The sequence below is a fragment of the Podospora pseudopauciseta genome, assembly GCF_035222475.1.
Source record: "Podospora pseudopauciseta strain CBS 411.78 chromosome 5 map unlocalized CBS411.78m_5, whole genome shotgun sequence".
In the NCBI taxonomy this organism is placed as follows: domain Eukaryota; kingdom Fungi; phylum Ascomycota; class Sordariomycetes; order Sordariales; family Podosporaceae; genus Podospora; species Podospora pseudopauciseta.
The window spans coordinates 271,293-291,489 of NW_026946665.1; the positions used below are offsets into that span (position 1 = coordinate 271,293).

Sequence of the window (20,197 nt, forward strand, 5' to 3'; positions counted from 1 at the left end):
CTCTACAAGCCGCCCATCATACCCGCAACAGCAACCCCCACAGCCGCCACACCCATCACATAACCAGTCTCCCTTGCTGCTCTAGCGGTACTGGTGCTCGTCGTGCTAGTGGTACTAGCCCCCCTTTCCCTATCGTCATCAGTCTCCTCCCCATCATCCCCCTCATCACCACCCGCACTCCCAGCCGGAGCAGCCCCCAAAACCTCCACCAAACCACCCGGACTCAGCTCGCCATTCAGCACCCTCTGCGCAGTAACACAACCCCCCACATCAGTAGCCGCATGCGCAAGCATAATCGCTACCGTGTCCACTTCGTCAAACACCGTCGCACATTCAACCGCGAAGTTTGTCACGTCAACTTTGTGCTTCGAGATCCAGGAACTGTGCGCCGCGTTCCAGCTGCTGATGACTGTGCCGGCTGCGGTGCGGGACCAGTTTTGCGCCCAGGAGCACTGCGCGCTGAGGTCGGTAATGGTGGATTGGCCGGTGGAGAAGTCGTCTAGCATGCTTGGGATGAGGTCGGGGTGTTGGGTGGGCCGGTCACGGTTGAGGGATGAGTAGCTTTGCTCGCAAGGGGATGTGGTAGTGCGGGTTGGTGTTGGCGAGGCTGTTGCGGTGGCTGCTTCTTGTCTGGGTTGGGCCTGGGGGAGGTTGGGGGACACCGTGGCGAGGGTGAGGAAGGGGAGGGTTGTGGCGAGCCTCATCTTGGGTGGTGTTCAAACTGGAAAGTTTCGGTTGAGAAGAGTATGGGTGATAGCCGGTGAGGTAGCAGCGTGTTCATGCTCGCGGTTTTAAGGGAATTTGTCGAAATAGGTGGGTCGTGGCGGTAGGATCACCATCCATGTGGTTGTGAGTAATGGATTCAACGAGGGGTCCCGCATCGCGCCACGATCAGCGTTGAATACAACCATCGAGACCGAGGCTGCCATTTGTTTTACCCGCGCTTGGCGTCCTTACACCATAGCAGCACCAGCCCACGCCGCCGCACCAACAACTCCCAGCACAGGCACCATATATGCCGTTTCGCGAGCTCCAGCAGCAGTCGAGCTTCTCGAAGTAGTAGTCACTGGCGTGCTCACACGCTCCCAGTCACCCGTCCAAACAATCCCGCCATTGTCGGTCGGAGTAGCAGGAACAAACGTGCCGAACAACAACTCCATGTTTGTCAGGCATTCTTCCAGGCCCGTGGCAAACTCTTGAAGATAATCCACCACTGTTTTGGTACCCAGGACCTCCAGACAGCGTTCGGAGAACTCGCTCAGTTGCGGCTTGGCCTGTGCGATCCACGACGACCTTGCTTCTCGATAGGTTGAAAACACGGTGCTGAGCTCGGAAGGGAGCATTGTCAATTCTCGAGTTGGGGTACCAAGGTACAGCGAACACACCGATGTGTGATCAAGGACTCCCCGCGAGTCCCTCGGTGTCCTCATAGACAAGGCCTCATTCGCACCTTCACTCGCCGCACTTTCGCCGTACTTCCGGAGGACAGGTGGTTCCGTCGGGTAGCTGCGAAGAATTGAGCTGCTTGTGAAGAGACAGTTCTCCACAGCCTCGAAGTTTTCCGTGGGTGTTGGCGTCGGAATTGCTTCGGTTTGACGAGGGAGGATGGCGTGCCAACTGGCATGTGCTGGGGTTGTGAACACGCCCCACAGAACGGGGAGAGATGAATATGTTGACAGGCGCATTATGAGTCGGTTGTTCAATCAAACTTTCAGCGGGTTATTCAAGGTCGACAGGAGAGAGAATGAGGCATTCCAGACGCGTCTTCTCTACGGGGACGACGTCCGTTATATTTGTCTGTTGCGTTAGGTTGTATCGGCAGAAGGCCCGCGCATAACACGCTCAATAGCACCTCTTGGCAAGGCTTTCACAGGGCAATTTCCGAGGTCACAGTCCCCTGACCAGAACGGCCATATCCCGTGTTATCCCCGTATTATCCCCGTCCTCGAACGTGAATGAGGTTCACCTGGCATATTCTAAGGTCACAAGCCTTTGACATGCTGGAATTGGCTGGCATTTGTGAGGTAACATAAGGCGTAAGGATGGAGGTCAACAGGAGCCCCCTGAGCAAACATGTTGAATGTTCGACTCGTACCTGTCGCTATATACTTCAAATCTCTGTCACCCTTCTCCTGTTTAAACTCTGAAAAATCATTCTCTTCCTTCGCGACGCAAGATAACGCCACCCCTCAGTTACAAAAAGTCTTGAGACTATGAAAAGTCCGCACGTCGTAGCAGGTCCCGGGGTACACCTGCATCTCGGTACCACTGCAATCCGTGCCTCCATAGATGAAAGCTAGGTACGAACCTACCATTAGCAGTATTTTTATAGATATGAACAACAAGAGGTACTCACTGCGACAAGTATCAGCAATGCTTCGGACAGTGAGCGACTGCCCAGGAAGCGAGAAACAGCCTTGGTCGGAGTTGGTCCAGCTGCTCTTTCCATCGGTGTTGCACGTCCGGGTGTCGGACCAGGTATCGAAGACCACGGCTGGGTCTACGAGCTTTGATCGAGCACGAATGCTGGAGTCTGTGTTGATCACTGCGCCCAGGATGGGGCTTGAGAGGAAGAAGAGAGCGGCGAGGTTGATGGCGATCATTGTGACTGTGCAAAAAGGCTCGGGATATAAGTGGTTTGCTGTGATTGTTGAAGGGGAAGATGATGCGGTTATGGGCTGAATCTCCAGGTGGAGGGAAGGGGGTTTTATCCTTTGATATCTAAGTGCTCGAAACTGTGTTCTAGCTGTTTTTTAGATTCGAGTAAGGTACTCTAAGACATCGTCATCTGGCTACACATGTCACAAACACTCGGGTTTGAACACCACCTCACCACGAACTCAGATTCTTGATGCTTATATCGATATCAACTAGGTGTGACGAGCGCTACGCGGTACTCACCTCCTGTTTTGTGCCATCATATTGGACTGAGTCACTGAGACATCAGGTTATGCAATTCAAAAGGAAAGAAATAAGATAGAAGCAAAAGTCAAGGGTCTTGTGGCACCTTCTCACTGCTGGCTTGGATACACAAAATAACTGGGAATATTGTTGTGAACATGAAACCGACATTTATCTCCGCCCGAGCGGTGGACATATTCTGAGATTGAATATCAAAAGAAAACGCAAAAGATCGTAACCTACATTCGCACGCTAAATGACTGAAAAAGACACAAACTACTACCTCTTTGTAGTATAAAATTCTTCAAATGTACCAACATCCCCCGTTCCTTGCCCAGAACACGCCACAATAACCCGCAGAAAACCCTCACCCCTGAAACACCGGTGGCCCAGGCGGCGTGTACTTGTCAAACGGCACATAAATGTTAAAAAACAACCCCGGATCATCATACGTATACCCCCTATTAAAGTCAAAATCCTGGTCCGGCACCGCCTCCCCCCCGCCCGTAACCTCGACTTGAACACAGCTAGGGTAGCTCTCTGGCCCCCTCGTGTTGTCAACCTTGAAGTTGATATCCGCCATATGCAGCGCCAGCAGCTCCTGCCGAATGAGATACTTCCCCGCCGCCAAACTAGCAGGCAGCTTGAAGTCCGCGCGCCCCTTGTTGGCAATCATCTTGATGGTGGCCCACTCGCCATTCTCAAAGCCCTCCTCCGCAATCTTTGACCAGATGGGCTGAGCACCGTTGCCTTCGGTGAAGGGGGCGATGTAAGTGATGATGGCGCCCTTGTGGGAAGGGTCGAGGATGTCGGTTGGGTCTTCCGGGCGGAAGTGGAACCAGCGGAAGGAGAGGGTGGCTCCTGCTGGGGCGGAGACGAAGTCCGGTGCTGGGGTGCCGCCGTTGGTGTTGCAGACGATGTCGGGGGATTGGAGATCGCGGACGGGGTCGTTGGTTTTGGGGGAGCGGATGTACTTGTTGCGGCCGTCGCCTTGGTCTTGGCCGTTGACGAAAACGCCGAACATGGTTGCGTGGGCGGAGATTAGGGGGGTGAATGCCAGTAAGGCGGCGAGTGTTGAGGTGCTGAAAAGCATTTTTGGGCAGAATTGCTGTGATGTTGAAAAGGAACGGCTGGCGCAAGCGCTTTGACTAGAAAGGGAATGACTGTTTGTATTGCCACAACAAACGGATCTGATGAGTTGGGATGAATGAATACTGGGATAATAATCGTGCGTGCACAAGAGAACCTTCTTATATCTCCAGGATTCAATCATGGACTGTCAGTCGGTAAAGAATCCATGGTGACCTATAGGTCAATACGGCCAGGACATCAAGGCCTCGGGAGCACAATGAGGTCAGCAATGCGGCGAACTGCTGAGAAAACATTCGTCCAGTGCTTGGGTGGGTCAAATATGGTCCTTGTAGAAGGCAAGGATGCAAGGTGTCTAGCAGCATCATTGGTTAACTTTCTTGTCTTTTAGGAAAAGACCATTAGTTGGCACCCATCTGGCCTGTCTGTGTTTCAGGGGATAGTTCAGACGAGGTCACGCTTTGTGGGGATATCGCCGGTGTCCCGGCAAGCTGGGCGGGATGCTGGGCCGCTCGCTGTGCCGTTGGCTTTGAGATGTGTTGAATAAGGCCCTATGAAACATGGCCAAGGTGCTCGCTGGTAATGGTGTGCTGCAAGGGGTGAAGGTTCAAAAAGGCGCAGCTATGGCCAGATTCCCGACCAACAACCTTGATGGAAGTCAGAACTTAGATGCGCCAATCTTCCCAACGGCTAAATCAATGAGACTAGGGTCTTTTTGAACTTTGATAACGTCGTGTTGCAAGTTTTCAATTTCTGTGTCAATCTGAGATAGTCGCTGAATGAATTGATAGGGTTGAATGAGAGCGAGAAAGCGATGTTTGACTAAACTTGCCCTTGACCATACACGCGATACTTTAGGAACAGTTTTTGAACAGTTAGGAACGCAAACGGTTCGAGGCTTGCAATCGGCCTCCTTATCAATGGACATTCGGACTCGATCATTTGGAAAATCGTCAACTGTTTGTTCCCACTCAGGGGCCCCCTTTTCTTGGACGTACTCCGCCATGAGCACCATGCGGCCCGGCTTCCCGCAACAGTGTGGAGAAATAACAAACACCAAAGCGGCAACTCCGCCACAGTCGGCGCACCTCGGCCCCACCATCCAATAGCCACGTTTTAGAACCCGAACTAATACCGCCCAAACACAACCCCGCGTTTATTCAAGCCACCATATGAGAGCATAAAACGGTGAATACATTCACACTTATAACTTAAAATCAGTTGGAAGATCTCACTATTCTTTTCTCACCAAGTCTATCTCCAACCCACCATAATAATGTCCACCCCCGTCCCCCCAGGCCACCCCGACTTCGACCCCGCCGAAAACAAACGGCGCATGGAAGCCGGCGAGCTCTACTACGCCTTCCACCCCGACATCTCCAGCGCCCGCAGAAAATGCATCGCCGCCTGCAACGACTTCAACGCCGTAGGCTCCCGCGCTGACTTCACCCGGCGGCAAATGGTTGAGCTGTGGAAAAAGTAGCCCTCCCCCACTCCCCTTTCTCACCCTGATACTGGCTCACCCCATAGAATCATCTGTGACGACACCCCCAACCCCCCCGTCCTCGCAGACCCCAAACAGGACGAAGCCCAATTCACCCTCGCCTACCCCTACATTGACGGCCCCATCAAGGTCGACATGGGGTTCAACCTCAAGTTTGGGGAGCAAGTTTACATCAACTACAACTCCACTTGGCTGGATACTTGTACTATCACCGTTGGGTCGAGGACGCTGATTGGACCGAATTGCTCGTTTTATACCGCCACTCACCCGCTTGATCCGTTTCAGAGGAATGGGCTCAAGGGGCCGGAGGCGGGGAAGCCGATTGTGATTGGGGAGGATTGCTGGTTTGGGGGGAGTGTGACTGTTTTAGGCGGTGTGACTATTGGGAGGGGGGTTACTGTTGGGGCGGGGAGTGTGGTGACCAAGGATGTGCCTGATTTTGTTGTTGTGGTTGGTAACCCGGCGAGGATTGTGAGGAGGTTGGATGAGGCGAAGGAAAGGTGGGAGAGGGGCGAAAGGATCGGGGAGAGTGCGTAAGGTGGTGATGGTTGATTGGAAAGCGAAGTTGGAGTATAGCGTTGGAGTTGGAAGCTGCATGTGGATAGACCTTAGGTAGAGGTATGTTTTGGTTTGGACATGATTGTTGCGATCACGGCTTTTTTGGTTTCTTCCAGGGGACAGACCAAGCCGACTTTGACTTGGGCTCCGTAGTTTTGGTCTCGTCAGTCTTCTTTGCTTCCTCCATTTTCCTCACTACTTCCTGCTGGAATACCATCCACTTCGCTTCCATATCCTGCTGGCTGATCTCCGGCTTTCCCCCGAGAGGTGCAGTATCAGCATCTTCCTGACCGTTGTACTGACCATCCTTCACGTTAAGAACCTGACACAGGGATTCCGCCTTGCCAACCAGCCATTTTCCATGTACCATGCCGTTTCTCCAGTGATCTGGCAATGCAGCAAAGCCCAGATAGGCTCCAAGCAACGCTCCGGCAAAGCAGGCATTTGTGTCGGCATCTCCACCCTTCATAACCAGCTCCGTGATCAGCTCCTCAAAAAGCCTTGATCGGTCGAGCACCCCACGGTTTCTGTCCATGGCCATCCTAAGCAACACCACCCCCGCCCCCAACGTCTTATAGACAAACCCAATCGAAGCCCCATCATCCAACCTCAACCCTTCCAGCCCATCTTTTCCATCACAAACCCTCCACAACTCCTCCCAATCCACCCCCGGATCCTCTTCCCGCCTCCCTGTTACACTCTCATACCACCTCCTCCCCCTCTCAATCACCCCGTCAATATCCTCTCCCCTCGTCACCTCGCCCCTCACCAACTCCCTGACCAACCCACTCCCCACAACGCAAGCAACCACACACCTAGGATCAACATGCGTCGCCCTCGAAATCTCCGCCCCCAACTCAAAACACTTGGTTTCCTCCTCCCAAACCGTCATCAACCCCAACACATGCGTCCTCATCAAACTCCCATTCGGCGCAGCAAATCTGTTGGTCCCCCTCCAGTACCCCCTCGCGATTCCTTCCGGCTCTTCCGCAAACCCCTTACTTGCCAACACAGTCCCAAGCAACCTCCCCAATCCGAGCGGCATCGTCCCCAACGGCTTGAACCCCTGAGAAGCCCATATTCTCAAGCGGGAGGCGAAATCACTCTGCGTGGGGAAGACGTGGCTTGATGGTGTGGACTGATGTAAAAAAGAGAGGAGGAGGAGGAGGGAGTGGTCGGTGTCGTCTGTCCAGTGGCCTGGGGTGAAAGGGGCGCGGTGGCGGTCGAGGTGGAAGGGGGTGGGGCCGGGGTGGAGGGTGAAGGTGCGGGAGGGGTAGAATGTTGCTGCTTGGGTCGAGGAGAGGAACTCGGTGTAGAGGCCTATTGTATCGCCTAGGGCTGAACCGATGAGGGAGCCGGTGATGCGGTCTTGGAGGGTGAAGTTGAGGAGGGTGTTGATGGCTTCTTGGGGGAGGGAGGGGATGGGTGACATTTTTGGGGTGCGGATCGAGGTTCCAGGTAATTGTTGGGTGTGATGGTTCGGTTATTGATGAGATAGAGAGTGTGTGGTTAAAGTGAAAATGCAAGTCGGGTTTTGAGGGCTGTCAGCCTTCGGGGCTGAGTTCTGGCGCTAGCGCTCTAGGCCATAGGAGGTTAGCGGTGGCAGTTGTGTAACACCCCGGCATGCTACCGAAGTCGTATCCTCCTCAGTCTTCAATATCCCAGGATTTTCAGGGTCACGGATCCTTTCAAGAAGCTGGCCGCTTATCCACGAGTGAAGATATGCCTCTCCCACGAGGCCCCACGGTGGATGGATTTCCATCCCCATCAAGACCCACAGGTCTGATCACATGCAGCACTCCCGATCCAAGAAACATGGCAACTGTATCGCCTGGCTCTGCATTGCCAGGACACAAGCCGAATTGTATGCAATCTTCTCCCTCTGTATACCATTGTGTCCGGCAAGTGAAAAATCTTCGGCCGTGGGAAACCGCAGCAATCCTTTCATTGACGTTCTTGTTTAGAGGGTGATTCCAGCGCCGGCAGATATTTGGGAGAGAAGCTTCAGGTTCAACTTGATCGGTCCCGACAGGTCGGTCAACAAGGTAGTTAAAACCTTGGCTGGATACAGACACCATCATCGTTTCAAAGAAGCGACTATGCAGGAATTCTTTCTTCTGGATGTGCTCCCTAAAAAAATGTGCGAACAGAGCTGCTGCTTGTTCCCCGGCAATCTGCCCAGCTGTCTGGAGTTCGATCAGTGTCTGTGTGAACTCCTCAAGGGCATCAACCCCTATCATTTCTGCCCACTTTTTCCGTGACGCTAATCGATGTGCAGTCGGGTTGACCCGATCAGGTGCGTTGGCGTCGAGCATACCCCCAGTGCCTGTAATAATACCACATATCAAACCTTGGATAGCAAGCTGTTTGGTATCCTTGATCATCCTGGTCACTGCATGGGTTTCACCACCTGCTCTGAAGACAGCGTGTGGCTCCTCTTCAAAGTAGTCCAATGGCTCCCTTGGGTTCTGGCCAATAGTCGGAGGTGGAGATCCGCGATGATCCCAGAGCGGCATCCATGACGGGAAGCCCTCGGGCTTTTCGATGCCGCAGCAATCACGGAGGAATCGGAGACTCTTTTTGCAAGTCAGTTCAACGTCAAGAAGGTCCCATATGACATCAAAAACAGTGAAAGTTGTATCGTAATGAGCCGTGGACAGGGGATCAAGCACGTGTTCGATTTGGGCCAAGCCTAGGATTGCGTAGACCTTGTCGCGAGGACCGGAGGCGCCAAAGCCGCGGAAGCAGCTGAACAATTCGTACATGGTCCAGCGGTCGCTGGATGATCTTAGTATCTGTTGTGAATGAGTAGGTGTGTATGCTTGTTCCGGAGGGAGGTATTTTGGCATCCTGTTTTTAATGACAGCATTTGGGCGTCTTGCATCTGTCGTCATAATCCGAAAGGGAGAGCGTCGTCAGTTGCGAGGCACTGTCCACATTTTTCAGGCCCCAACATTGGATTGCTCTCGCGGCTTTTGCCGGGTTATTCCGCCCCACGTCTCGAATTCTCGCGCAGGGTAATTCTTCTTCACGGCCTTCTCGAGCGATTGCAAGCGTTGACCCATGAGCAACTTCAGACGGTGGTTTAACAAGCGTTATGATGTAAACAAGCCCACGACATGAATCTTCTTGGCGGCAGCGATCAGGTGTTGCCAATGATAAATCCGAAGACCAAGACCCTGTAAGTCATGAGAGTCCAGGGTGTCTAGTTTAGCAAGATCTCTCAGCGCGTCGGTAGCATGATGCAGAGTAAAGACGGCGCAATAGCAGATGTCCATCCATTCTATTCCGTGACAGCCGCACCGCCCCATCACGACTTCATGGACAGTCCAAATACGAGAAAACCAAGGTCACTCAAAGATCGAGAGAAGGTCAAACCAGGGGCTGGTGAAAAAACCAGAAGGGGCCGTGGAGAGTAGCCACAGGAAGGTTTCCTGCTCAAGCTTGGCCGTGGCTTTCACCAAGCCCCGAGGCCAATCACCTGTGCATCCGGTCCGGACCCTCAACTGTTGCAAAAAGGCCACTCCTCACTCATCTCGGGGACCATTGTCCTCCCAGATCCATGCTATGACATCTGTGGCTGACCGATAGATGTGTCTCATGATGTCGACCTGGGACTCCCTCTCTTGGATATCATCTTGGTTGATGCAAATCGCATCGATCCATAACCTCTTGGGCCTGCCAGGGAGCCGGATGTAAAGCAGGGCGGTAAAAGAGTTTTGGCGGACGTCAAACGATGTTTCATTGAGCCGAATGACTTTTGTTGGTTCAGCTTCGCCCCAACCGTACGAAAGGCAGGTGTAATCGCCGGCTTGGTCGAGTGACGTGGCGTGGATTTGCAGCTTCAGAGGGTCAGTTCGATCGGGTGATGGTTCGAGATCTAGCAGTCGAATTTTCCGTCATTCAACGCTTAATGCGCTGTAAACAAATGCCATTTTATATATTGTTAAGGTATATACCCCTGTTTATTTACTGCTTCTCACGCTGTTTTATCACCTACCCATACTTTCGAAATGCTGTCGGCCTCTTCCCAGAAACCTCCTTCACCGAACCCTCTTCGTCACCAACCCTTTGGTTACTGCTCAACCTCAGTTCCACCTTGCGCTCCTGACCCTCATCCTCAGTAACCCTTGCCATCAGCCTCCACACCTCCCATTTGTGCACCCCCACGCTGGTATTCTTGAGAAGCTCTGTCCCCCGACTGTTCATCGCCAACGTCATCAACTCGCCTAGCTGCTCCCACGCGCTGCTCCCAAACTTGCGATACACACACACCGTCCCGACAAAATGAACCACCACCAACAAGACGTGCAACAATAAAACCCCAAAAGCGAGCTTGACAGACAACCCCTCAAAGTTATACTCATACACAAGCCTGTCTTGATCCGCCCCCACCAACGCATAATCCAATATCGCCCCATCATTCCGGTCCTCCTCACGGTTATCCAGCCGCATCCTCGACCATGTCAACTCAGCAAGAGCATCAACAAGATACACCGCCAACGACCTCGAAAGCACTTGATACAGTTGATCGCCCCCGCCCTCGACCGCATAGTCGTAGATACGGTCATAGGCAAAACGTGACACGTTTGGTGTCTTGTAGTTGAGCGGATCAGATGACATATCCAGCGAGTTATTCAGGCTGTTCAGCCAGGGGACCGTCAAAGTGATGATGTCACCCAGGTCTTTTGACGCGTTCAAGGTGGCGTTTGTTATGGCGTGGGAGAATAACGGGAGGTCGCTGTTGGAATAGGACCAGACGGAGGAGCCCACCCAGCGGGCGTCGATGAAGCAGAGGGCGAGGGAGGTGCCGGTGGTGTTGTATCTTGTCCAAAAGGTGGCTGATGCCTGGACGGGGGCGTGACGGCCGAGGTCAATGAAGCCAAAGTGGCTTTTAGAGTTGTAAGCCACGTCGAGGAGCTCGTGAGGGATGAAAAAGGTTGGGTCGGAGCGGTAATAGAGCCCTGGGTCAAGGAGAAAGTTGAATGGTGCGTCTGCCATTGTTTCGCTCTTTAGGGGATCCTTTCTTGGGCGGCTGGGGTCGGTGCACTGGATGGCGATCCGGGGTTGTTCGAGTGGTATCGAGTCTCCGGTGCTGCTGGTCAGTTTGGCGGTTCTGCGTGTCTGCACAAAGTCTGATCGGTCCATGGAATATCCCTTCGCAACCTGCGAGGCGGCCAGTTTCATGGGAGTGGTTGCACCAACCACTGTCTGCAGTGACATGGAGCTCTTCCACCAAGCAACCGATTTGCCTCCTGATGTCAGGTTTGTAGGCAGACCATGAGTACCACGGGCGATGTTCGACAGCCAGGACCAGTCGATGCTGTTGGGGTTATCATATCCCGCGTGCGCACAATCCGAGGAGGTCGTATCATTAGCTGCAGGGCAGTATTCTGGGATGCTTTTCCTGTCCATCGTCTTGGGGTAGATGCTTGACAGGGGCCCTATCGCGTATGGGTCGACGGAGCGATCTGGAGACATGTTCCACCAGCCAAGTTTGGGGAGCATCACGATACCAGAGCTCGCACCAGCCAGGGTGGCTATGGAGAAGCTGGCTACCATGATAAACGCCATCCAGACTGACGATAAAGTGAGGTCGTGAAATTGCGTCAAAGGTGCCAAGAATGAAGAACTGAAGAGATAAAACGGTGAGCTGAGCTGAAAGGGTGCGGTCAGAAACCCAAAGGGGATGCCCTCTGAGCCGACAAGTTTCCGCCGAATATTTGAATACAGAATCTGGAAGAGTGAGGCGACGATGAGAGTCTCGTGGATCTTTGCTCCTACCAGCAGCGCAGACGAGATGTTCGAGTTTATGTCCGGCCACTCCATCCGATATCCATGCAAGACGAAGAGGGCTATTGTAATGGCCATTGCTGGGAACTGGAAGACCATGAACTGGCCCACTGATCGTTCGGTATCAGTGTGGAATATTCGTTTCCGGGGTTCCTCATTCTTTTCCTTGTCTTCGGCGTCTAGCAGGTCGTCTTCGAGTATTTGGATCCATTCCGGCTGCTTGCTATCTCGCTTTCTGCCCAATCTGGATGGAAGCTTGGGTGGTGGTCTAGGTCTAGGTGGCAGTTTGGGTGCTGGTCTTGGTGGAAGTTCTGGTGCTGGTCTTGGTGGCAGCCTGGGCGCTGGTCTGGGTGAGGGGGAAATGTCGAGATCATTCTCGCCATCGAGATGTTGATATCGCGAAACCTTTTGGCTTGACATACTGCCTCTTCAAAAGGTCTCGTTTGAACGAGGAGCTTAAGGCTGGGCCTCTCGACAACAACAACAAGAAGACAATCGTGTTTTCATACTCTTGACGATACATTTGCGCTTCAACACCTTGGCGGCTAAAGCTGTGCTGTGCCACCATCGTGGGTTTGATCGCCACACAAGCCTCCGATTTAACCAATCACAGCCAGAGCTGAGCCTAGCCAGCACGCCAGGCACCGGGAATACGCTGCAATCCTTCGGACACTGCCACCGGTTTAGCTTATGAATTGCACTGATGTGCAAAACTTGCTCTTGTCTTTTGTTGAGAGCTAGTTTGACTGGGAGACTGGATAACGGATATGATATTACAGGTAGGTGAGACTAGGTTAATGAGGAAGCTGTTGTTCACACCATAATTCATATGGCTGATGTTTATTTGATGTTGGATGCGTTAACAGAACTATTTCCTCAATTCTGGTGTTGGCCTTCCACCGTAACTCCATGTCCGTTTAATAAAGGGATAAACATCACCTACCTCTTGCACTGATCAAGTATCACCAGAGAGCAAGCAGAATCTGGCTGGATGCCTGGGCTTCAACCCCGCAATTGTCACGCTCATCTATGACAACGTGCAAAAATGGCGTGACTAGCAACCGAAGGTGTAGTGGTGCTCTCTGTTATAGGACAGGTGTCTGTCGCACAGAGCTGTACTCGGATTCTTTCCCAATACAGCCATTTACGTGCGGTGGCTCTCGCCATGATTTGTCTCTCAACGCCAAGCTGATCAATAGTGGCGGAGGCTGAGGACAGCATCAAGTTCGGTCTGGGTACCAAATAATCAAGCTCATTCGGACATTGTGTCATCAGACTATTTATCTCATGGTTGTGAATACGAATCATACGAGGACGATATGTACGTCTTCGGTGATGAGATGGTCTATAAGAACCCCGGGAGACTCCAGCATGCTGTCCTAGCTTTTGCCACCAGTTCACGACCCTCTCGCAAACCCTCAACACAAGCAACGCAGACTGTGAATTGAAGCGTTGAACGAAGGTTTATCCCAATCTATTGGAAGCACTCAAGATGGCTTCCCAACAGCCCATTGTTGAAGCACCCCCCGCTGGGCCTCCCAAAATCGCCCTGAAGCTGACCCCTGCTGGCCACAAGAAGCAACAGGAGGATCCCACCTTCATTGCTGAACTGATCGACAGGGCCCAGAATGGTCGGAGTGGCTTTGTTCCCAATGTCAATCCCCTTATCCCTGAAGAAAATCGCCCTGCTCGTCTCTTCAGTCGTATTGCCGCTGCCGCCGCATCTGATCCCACCGCCGACCTTCCCAACTTTGACGTCTGGTATGAGGTTGCTTTGGAGGGTCAGTCACGTCTTTCCAGACTCGAAACAGAGACTGCGACGACTGCTCAAACACCTGCCGATGGCGGAGATTACTCTCTTCCCAAGGAGACTCTTGAGCTCATCCACAAGCTTCATCGCCTCGAAGAGGTCGAAAGCGTCCACGCACTTCAAGCCGGCCCTCCACCTGCCGTCAATCCTAGCGATGACCCCCGAAGTGTAAACCAGGGGTACCTCGATGCGGCACCGGCTGGCATTAACGCCCGATATGCCTGGGGCTTTCCTGGTGGGGATGGCTTGGGGGTCAACATTGTCGACATGGAACAGGGATGGAAGCTTGACCACGAGGATCTTCAGGCGGCCGGTATCACATTGATCTCGGGGTATAATGTCGCCTATTACTCCCATGGAACTGCCGTGTTGGGTGAGATGCTTCAGGTGGATAACGCCATAGGAGGAGTTGGCATTGTCCCCAAGGCGAAGGGGCGGGTTATTTCCCAACATCGGTCGACAGGCTACAACACCGCGGCCGCCATACTGGATGCCGTGAACAACATGGCCTTTGGAGATATTCTTCTCCTTGAAGCTCAGGAAAATGACCCTGTGGGAGGGCAGTATTATTGGCCTGTCTCCGTTGCCGACGCTAACTTTGATGCCATCCGTCTGGCTTCTGCTCTAGGCATTACTGTCATTGAAGCAGCCTGCAACGGTGGGTATGACCTTGATGCCTATGTCAACCTCTCGGGCAAGTACATCTTCAACCGCTCCAGCCCAGACTATAAAGAGTCCGGTGCCACCATGGTGGGCGCCTCTAGCTCTGCCGCACCACACTACCGCCTGTGGTACTCCAACCACGGCTCCCGGGTCGACGTCTATGCCTGGGGTGAAAACATTGACACCACCTTCACCGACGACAACTCTGGCACCGACAACTCCTACACCGACTACTTCAGCGGCACTTCCGGTGCCTCTCCCATCATCGTCGGCGCAGCAGCAGCAGTCCAAGGCATAGCCAACGCCACCCTCGGATACAAATTCTCCCCCTTGCAGCTCCGCCAAATCCTCACCACAAACGGAACACCAAGCAGCACCCCCTCCACCGACCGCATCGGCGTCATGCCCAACCTCCGCGCCATCATCGACGGCCGCTTCATCAACCTTGCCCCCGACCTCTACATAAGAGACTACCCCGCCGACAACGGCCGAGTCCCCTCCTCAGGCACAGTCTCCAACTCCCCCGACATCATCATCCGCCAAACCCCCGTTCCCAACCCCCAAGCCCTTTTTGGGTCCGGCTCAGGCAATGAAAACAACACCTCCCTTTCCCAACCCATCCTCGCGGGGCGTGACCACAGCATCTACATCAGATTGCTCAACCGCGGCGGGTCAGCAGCGCAGAATGCAAAGGTGACTGTATACCACGCCCCGGCAGCAACCCTCATCACCCCCAACCTGTGGACTCTAATCGGGACAGTCACCCTCCCTTCTGCTGTCCCCACTGGCCGAGTGTTGACTGTGTCCCCGAGACTTTCCTGGCCAGCAAATAAAGTCCCCAACGTCGGACCGGGCGGGTACTCCTTTGTGGCAGTCGCAACAACAGACAAGGACCCTGCGCCTGTCCTACCTGGTACTTTCCCCGCGTTTGTGGAGTTTGTGAGCAGGAATAATAATGTGGCTTGGAAGAGTTTCAATGTGGTTAACCCCCCGCCTGGTGGTACTGGGGTTAGTAGATTACCTGTTGGAATCGCAGGGGCGTTTGATGCACCGAGACGCTTCGCGGTAAGGGGAGTGGGATCGTTGCCGGTGGGGAGCGAAGTTAGGTTGGAGGTTCCGGGGGATTTGGCGAGGCGGTTGGGGGTTGTTACGCCTTTGGGAGTTGAGGAGAAGGGGGTGGTGGTGCTCCCGCTTCATCCTTTTGGACGGGGGGAGATCGGGGAGGGGATTTTGCCTGTTGGGAGTGTTAGTCGGTGTGAGCTTGTTGTGAAGGTGCCGGGGGAGGGGGTGAAGGGGGAGGGGCAGTGGGAGTATGAGATTGTGCAGGAGTGGGAGGGGGTGGAGGTTGGGAGGGTTACTTGGCGGTTTGAGGGCAGTGATAAGGAAGATGTGCAGTGAGAGCTGGAGACTTTAGCAGAGACGTCGTGGAAGGGTTGGGGAACATGCAACGATAGTCCTTGTAGTTTGACGATGGTAATGAATATGGACGTTTTAGGCATGGTTAATAGTTAGGTACCTTATACTGCCACGTGCAAAATGCAGGTTGGTGGCAAAGCGCTCAATGCGACCATCAAGAAGCTGTGTTACCTTCATGCTTGTTTATGGGAATGGCTTCGAGTGTTCCCGAGTAACAACACTGGCCTTCCGAGGTATAGTCCGGGGGTAGTAGTTGTTGGCCACTACATTCCAAAAGGACTATGCCTATCCGATAAGTTCATTTGTTCCACGTTTCCAACACTCATCACTACCGACAACAGTCTAAAGCTCTATCTTCGGCATGGCAAGAAGCCCACGGTACTTACACGATGCTCTTCACTTCAGACCTCAACGATGGCTGCTGACAGATCATCTACTCCACGATCCTGTCTATAAGCGGGGTGAACGTGGTGGTCTTTTTGCATTTAATCTTGGTCACGAGTCTGCTTGGAGAGAGAATTGGCTTGGATGCAGGGGAGATTTTTTGTGGCAAAGACACCTTGGACATTTGATGTTCCAGGTTATCAGGGCAAATCCTTGCCGCATTGATTTGGAGAACAAGCTAAACCACTTGGGATTCTTTATGAAGCCTGAGATGCGAGTGCGATTTGTACCTCCTACTCTGTAGAATGTTGCAAGGGTCAGGGTAGTCAGAAGCTCAGTGGTTCAGGGGCATCATGAGAGAGTGCGCACCATTGCACCCCAGACGCTATAATTGTTGCAGATGCTAATTCGGACGCTCACATAGGTGTCTACACTGAATATGCGCCATTTGAAACCTTAAACAAAGAGACTGATTACTAGACAAGGGTAGCGCTTTGTCTTGAAATTAGATTTCTTTGTCACACAGCTACCTGGTCATTGTAACGTCATTTTTCAACGTAGATTCAGACTGTGGGATCTCACTGGCTATGATTGCATCAGGGTAGAGAAAGTCGAGATTATTAAGATGTTGTCCGTGACTCAAGTTCGGTACCCACAACAACATCCCAAACCTTCAACAGCAAGACCACTCGCACCATAATCTTTCCGAAACTGGCTTGAGGTTGAAGCTCACTATTCTTTTGATAGCTTTGTCCGCATTATTATGCTTTCCACATTGGTGAGAAGTCTATTCAGCCCCATCAGCGCCACATAAGCCCAAGCCGGAACCACAGCCTCCGAGCCAGCTCCACAGACTCCACCCTCCTCTTCCTCACATGGGTCAGATCTCCACCGCTTCTTCCAACAATCAGCCCAGGACCAGTAGCTCAGGGGTAGAGCAACCGGCTGCAGTCCGGTAGGTCACGCGTTCAAATCGCGTCTAGTCCTTTCCTTTTGCTTTTTTTTTCTTTCTCACCCCTACTCCATGATAGGGATCTTTAGCAGGAGTTGAGACTGGCCATGTAAGTCTTACTCCAATCCAGGTGTGTTATTTTTAGGTACAGTGACTCATACGGTTATATCAATGTTCTGTTAAGGTCAGTTACCATCGGACTTCTCCTAGAGCACTCTGTCTTGCTAAATATTTGCATTCGTAACGCTATACTGGCCAGTTTTGTGCTGCTGGTTCTCCTCGAGGAACATTCACATCACGCTACATCAAAGGGTACTTTTTAGGGTAATGTACTTCTGTCATCCATTATAAAATACTATCCGTGCATCCATCCTTCTTCTCTATCTCCCTCCATGCCCTGATCCGGTCCGGCCGTGATCACAGGCCGTAAATTACAATCACGATCATCACCAAGGAAAAGGCACCAACAACCGGCCCCCCACCCCCTCCTCCAACCAAACCCCAAACCTCCAAAGCTCCCCCTGAAACCTCACCCACTCAGTCGGAATAGCCGTCTCCGGCTTCTCCCCCCTCTCAAAAAACACCTCTCTCAACTCCCGCTCCGCCTCCCCCACCCCACAAATCCAAACCTGGTATATCCCCCACGCTTCCCTCGCCCTAGCTTCATCTTCGCTGCTGTAAACAAACTTGCTCCCCATCGCGGCAGCCCTAACAATAGTCAGCACAGCCCACTGCGCATACGGCCTGATGAGCGCCTCTAACCGGTTAAACAGGATGTGGACTTTTTCGCTGGCGTAACGGCGGTTTTCGAAGGGGGCGAGGGTGGACTCGGCGATGGAGGTGGTTTGCCGGACTTGGTCGAGGGAGTAGGAGAGGTAGTGGAGTGTGTAGTAGATGAAAACTATGTGTTGGGAGGGGGGCATCACGTCCGGGTTGGTGAGGGAGGTGTGGAGGGCGGAGGAGAGGGAAAAGTTGCATTGGGCTTGGTAGGTAAGGTAGTCGAGGAGGGTGAGGCGTTGGAGGGAGGTGGAGGGGCGGGGAATGGGGGGCTGGCGGGAGGGGGTGGTGATGGGAGGATTGGGGAAGGGGGTGATTGTGACGGGGAGGTTTGGGATTGTTGGGGCTAAAGAATGGGGAGGGGTTATGACGGGGGCGGTGAAGGTGTGTTCGGCGACGGGAGGAGGAGGAGCTACTTTGAAGCGGCTTGGGATGAAGGGGTCTGGTCTTCGGGTTGGGAAGGCACCCAAGGGTGAGCGAGACTCGGGTGCAGTGGTTGGGAAAGGGTTTGGGGGTGCTATCGGGGTCGCGATTACAAAGGGTGATGGGGTTGTGACGGGTGGCGGTATGAGGTCTGCCCAGGGCGTGACTGGTTGGGGAGTTGTTACAGGTATGGGGGTGGTGACGGATGTCGCGGTTACGGCGGGCTCAGGAGCTATTGCGGCTGTAGAGGTTACTACTGTTGTAGAGTTCATGACGGGTGTCGCGGTTACGGAAGACGATGAGGTTGTGACGGTTAGCGGTATATTATCCGGCGCGGAGGTGACGGGTTCAAGAGCAATCACCGGTGTAGATGCTATGATGGGTGTCACGGTTACGACTGGCCCGGGCATGACGCTTTTTAAGGACTCGACGAGGGTGGAAGCTTTGACGGGTTTCGAGGTTCTGGCAGGCTTTGAGACTCCATCAGATGTCGGCGCTAGAACCTCAGGACCAGCAGAGGATCCCGATTCTACATTTACTCGTGCCTTTTCCCCCTCCAGTGCCTCCCGATTCGTTTCTTCCCAATCTTGAAAAGCATATAGCGGTTGGTCAGGGCACAGCTTATAGAGCTCTCTTGGGTAGTGTAGTCGACTCTGGGTAGGTCTTGATACGAGCCAGCTCTTGAGAACTGGTCGAAAGACGGCAGGCCTGGCTTTGATAGCCTTATGGACCCCCGAGAATTGGCTTATGAACTTGAGGATATGCTCCTGGTTTCTGGCGCACACTTCGCTGGAAACTGGAACCCCATTCCGTGGGCGTCGCTCGCCACGACCCCCGACCAAAATAGAATAGACTTTCTTTTCACCCTTCCTTCCTGTGACCTCCGCAATGAGATCCTCAAGAAATCCGTCGATAAAGGGCTTTGAGGTTGCTGGAACAGGAGGGTCAGGGGGCTGGGCTGGAGCATCAGTATCGGCAGGCCTGGTATTGCAATCCGCAACCATCGTACTCGGCCTCTTGAGGTAGCTCAGTTGCGCGTCAGCCATCAGCCTGTCCCTCCTGCGGTTATTCAGAAGGATTTCGTTGAGGCTGCAATCTCTGCATCCATATCGCCTGCCGAGGTCTTCTGACACATAGACAGAAGGGATGGTTGTCCATTGCCTTTTAGCATCTGCTTTCGCCCTCTCATTGACGCGTTCGTGTTGCTTGTACTTGCTACAGCCAGGGCATGGGCAAGTGTAACGTTTTTTGATCTCGGCGAGAAAGTTGTTGATCATTTTTTGTAGTTTATCCTCTTCCGCCTTTTCCCAAACACCCTGTGCTTTCATCCACACACATCGTTGACAAATTGCACTGGGCTTGTTAGGACCCTCGGGCGTCGTGCCTTTGCCTGAGTTCAACCGCTCAACGTCGAATCTCCTGTCCCATTTATGATCGGGCCGCGGTGATAGGGAGCTAACCTCTTTACTCTGAGCTTCCTCGTCTTTTAGAGGCATCTTGAATGGTTTTCGTTCCGAGTTTTAATCGTTTGGCTGTCGGTTGGGGAGTTGTGGAAAGGAGCCAGCCAATAGCCCTGTATTATCTGTTTAGTTGTTTTGCTGTCAGTAGGTGGTGTGTGGGGAGAGACTCGTCTTACCTGAGCCGGTTTCCCAAAAAACGATGAAGATAGAAAATCGATTTGACGGGAAACAAGAGTCTCAGGCCGACACGTGGAGGATGGCCCTGTCACTTATAGCGGCCGTTAGTGAAGTGGTGTGAAAACAATGCCATGGTTCCTCTTTATCCACACGGTGGGTTGTTCGTGTTGAAATGTTTGAGCAATCTATTTTTGTGACATGCTTCTTTGTTGAGGACCCGGGCTGGCGGGCCTGATCCTAAAAGTAGTTCGTCGATGCCCAACACTCGACTGGTTGAACAAAAGACAGTG

General features: G+C 53.0%; 10 protein-coding genes and 1 non-coding gene across 11 annotated transcripts; 3 read left to right on the forward strand and 8 right to left on the reverse strand.

The window, feature by feature from the left end:
• Positions 1-2: 2 nt before the first annotated feature.
• QC763_506958 (uncharacterized protein) lies at positions 3-704 on the reverse strand (the record flags this gene model as incomplete). Its single annotated transcript, XM_062913286.1, has 1 exon — positions 3-704. One exon carries the CDS (start codon positions 702-704, stop codon positions 3-5), a length of 702 nt encoding a protein of 233 aa, XP_062764678.1.
• Positions 705-953: 249 nt separating this feature from the next.
• On the reverse strand, positions 954-1,685 carry QC763_0073570 (uncharacterized protein; the record flags this gene model as incomplete). The annotated part of the gene is made up of 1 exon (XM_062906013.1): positions 954-1,685. One exon carries the CDS (start codon positions 1,683-1,685, stop codon positions 954-956), a length of 732 nt encoding a protein of 243 aa, XP_062764679.1.
• A 504-nt stretch (positions 1,686-2,189) lies between these two features.
• QC763_506955 (uncharacterized protein) lies at positions 2,190-2,603 on the reverse strand (the record flags this gene model as incomplete). The annotated part of the gene is made up of 1 exon (XM_062913285.1): positions 2,190-2,603. The coding sequence occupies one exon, from the start codon at positions 2,601-2,603 to the stop codon at positions 2,190-2,192; it is 414 nt and encodes a 137-aa protein (XP_062764680.1).
• Positions 2,604-3,268: 665 nt separating this feature from the next.
• Positions 3,269-3,994, reverse strand: QC763_506950 (uncharacterized protein; the record flags this gene model as incomplete). Its single annotated transcript, XM_062913284.1, has 1 exon — positions 3,269-3,994. The coding sequence occupies one exon, from the start codon at positions 3,992-3,994 to the stop codon at positions 3,269-3,271; it is 726 nt and encodes a 241-aa protein (XP_062764681.1).
• A 1,151-nt stretch (positions 3,995-5,145) lies between these two features.
• QC763_506940 (uncharacterized protein) lies at positions 5,146-6,297 on the forward strand. The gene is made up of 2 exons (XM_062913283.1): positions 5,146-5,469; positions 5,521-6,297. The coding sequence occupies exons 1-2, from the start codon at positions 5,267-5,269 to the stop codon at positions 6,029-6,031; spliced, it is 714 nt and encodes a 237-aa protein (XP_062764682.1). The 5' UTR covers positions 5,146-5,266; the 3' UTR covers positions 6,032-6,297.
• On the reverse strand, positions 6,144-7,612 carry QC763_506920 (uncharacterized protein; the record flags this gene model as incomplete). The annotated part of the gene is made up of 2 exons (XM_062913282.1): positions 6,868-7,612; positions 6,144-6,801 (listed from the first exon to the last, which is right to left on the reverse strand). Exons 1-2 carry the CDS (start codon positions 7,482-7,484, stop codon positions 6,144-6,146), a joined length of 1,275 nt encoding a protein of 424 aa, XP_062764683.1. The 5' UTR covers positions 7,485-7,612.
• Positions 7,613-7,740: 128 nt separating this feature from the next.
• QC763_506910 (uncharacterized protein) lies at positions 7,741-8,946 on the reverse strand (the record flags this gene model as incomplete). The annotated part of the gene is made up of 1 exon (XM_062913281.1): positions 7,741-8,946. One exon carries the CDS (start codon positions 8,944-8,946, stop codon positions 7,741-7,743), a length of 1,206 nt encoding a protein of 401 aa, XP_062764684.1.
• Positions 8,947-10,048: 1,102 nt separating this feature from the next.
• Positions 10,049-12,413, reverse strand: QC763_506890 (uncharacterized protein; the record flags this gene model as incomplete). The annotated part of the gene is given in 2 exon segments (XM_062913280.1): positions 10,049-12,257; positions 12,268-12,413. The coding sequence occupies 2 exon segments, from the start codon at positions 12,411-12,413 to the stop codon at positions 10,049-10,051; spliced, it is 2,355 nt and encodes a 784-aa protein (XP_062764685.1).
• A 924-nt stretch (positions 12,414-13,337) lies between these two features.
• Positions 13,338-15,716, forward strand: QC763_506880 (uncharacterized protein; the record flags this gene model as incomplete). The annotated part of the gene is made up of 1 exon (XM_062913279.1): positions 13,338-15,716. One exon carries the CDS (start codon positions 13,338-13,340, stop codon positions 15,714-15,716), a length of 2,379 nt encoding a protein of 792 aa, XP_062764686.1.
• A 1,317-nt stretch (positions 15,717-17,033) lies between these two features.
• On the forward strand, positions 17,034-17,105 carry QC763_0073650. Its single transcript has one exon. It is a non-coding gene; the product is annotated as a tRNA-Cys (tRNA).
• Positions 17,106-17,516: 411 nt separating this feature from the next.
• On the reverse strand, positions 17,517-19,766 carry QC763_506870 (uncharacterized protein; the record flags this gene model as incomplete). The annotated part of the gene is made up of 2 exons (XM_062913278.1): positions 17,517-17,778; positions 17,833-19,766. 2 exons carry the CDS (start codon positions 19,764-19,766, stop codon positions 17,517-17,519), a joined length of 2,196 nt encoding a protein of 731 aa, XP_062764687.1.
• Between the last annotated feature and the right edge of the window lie 431 nt (positions 19,767-20,197).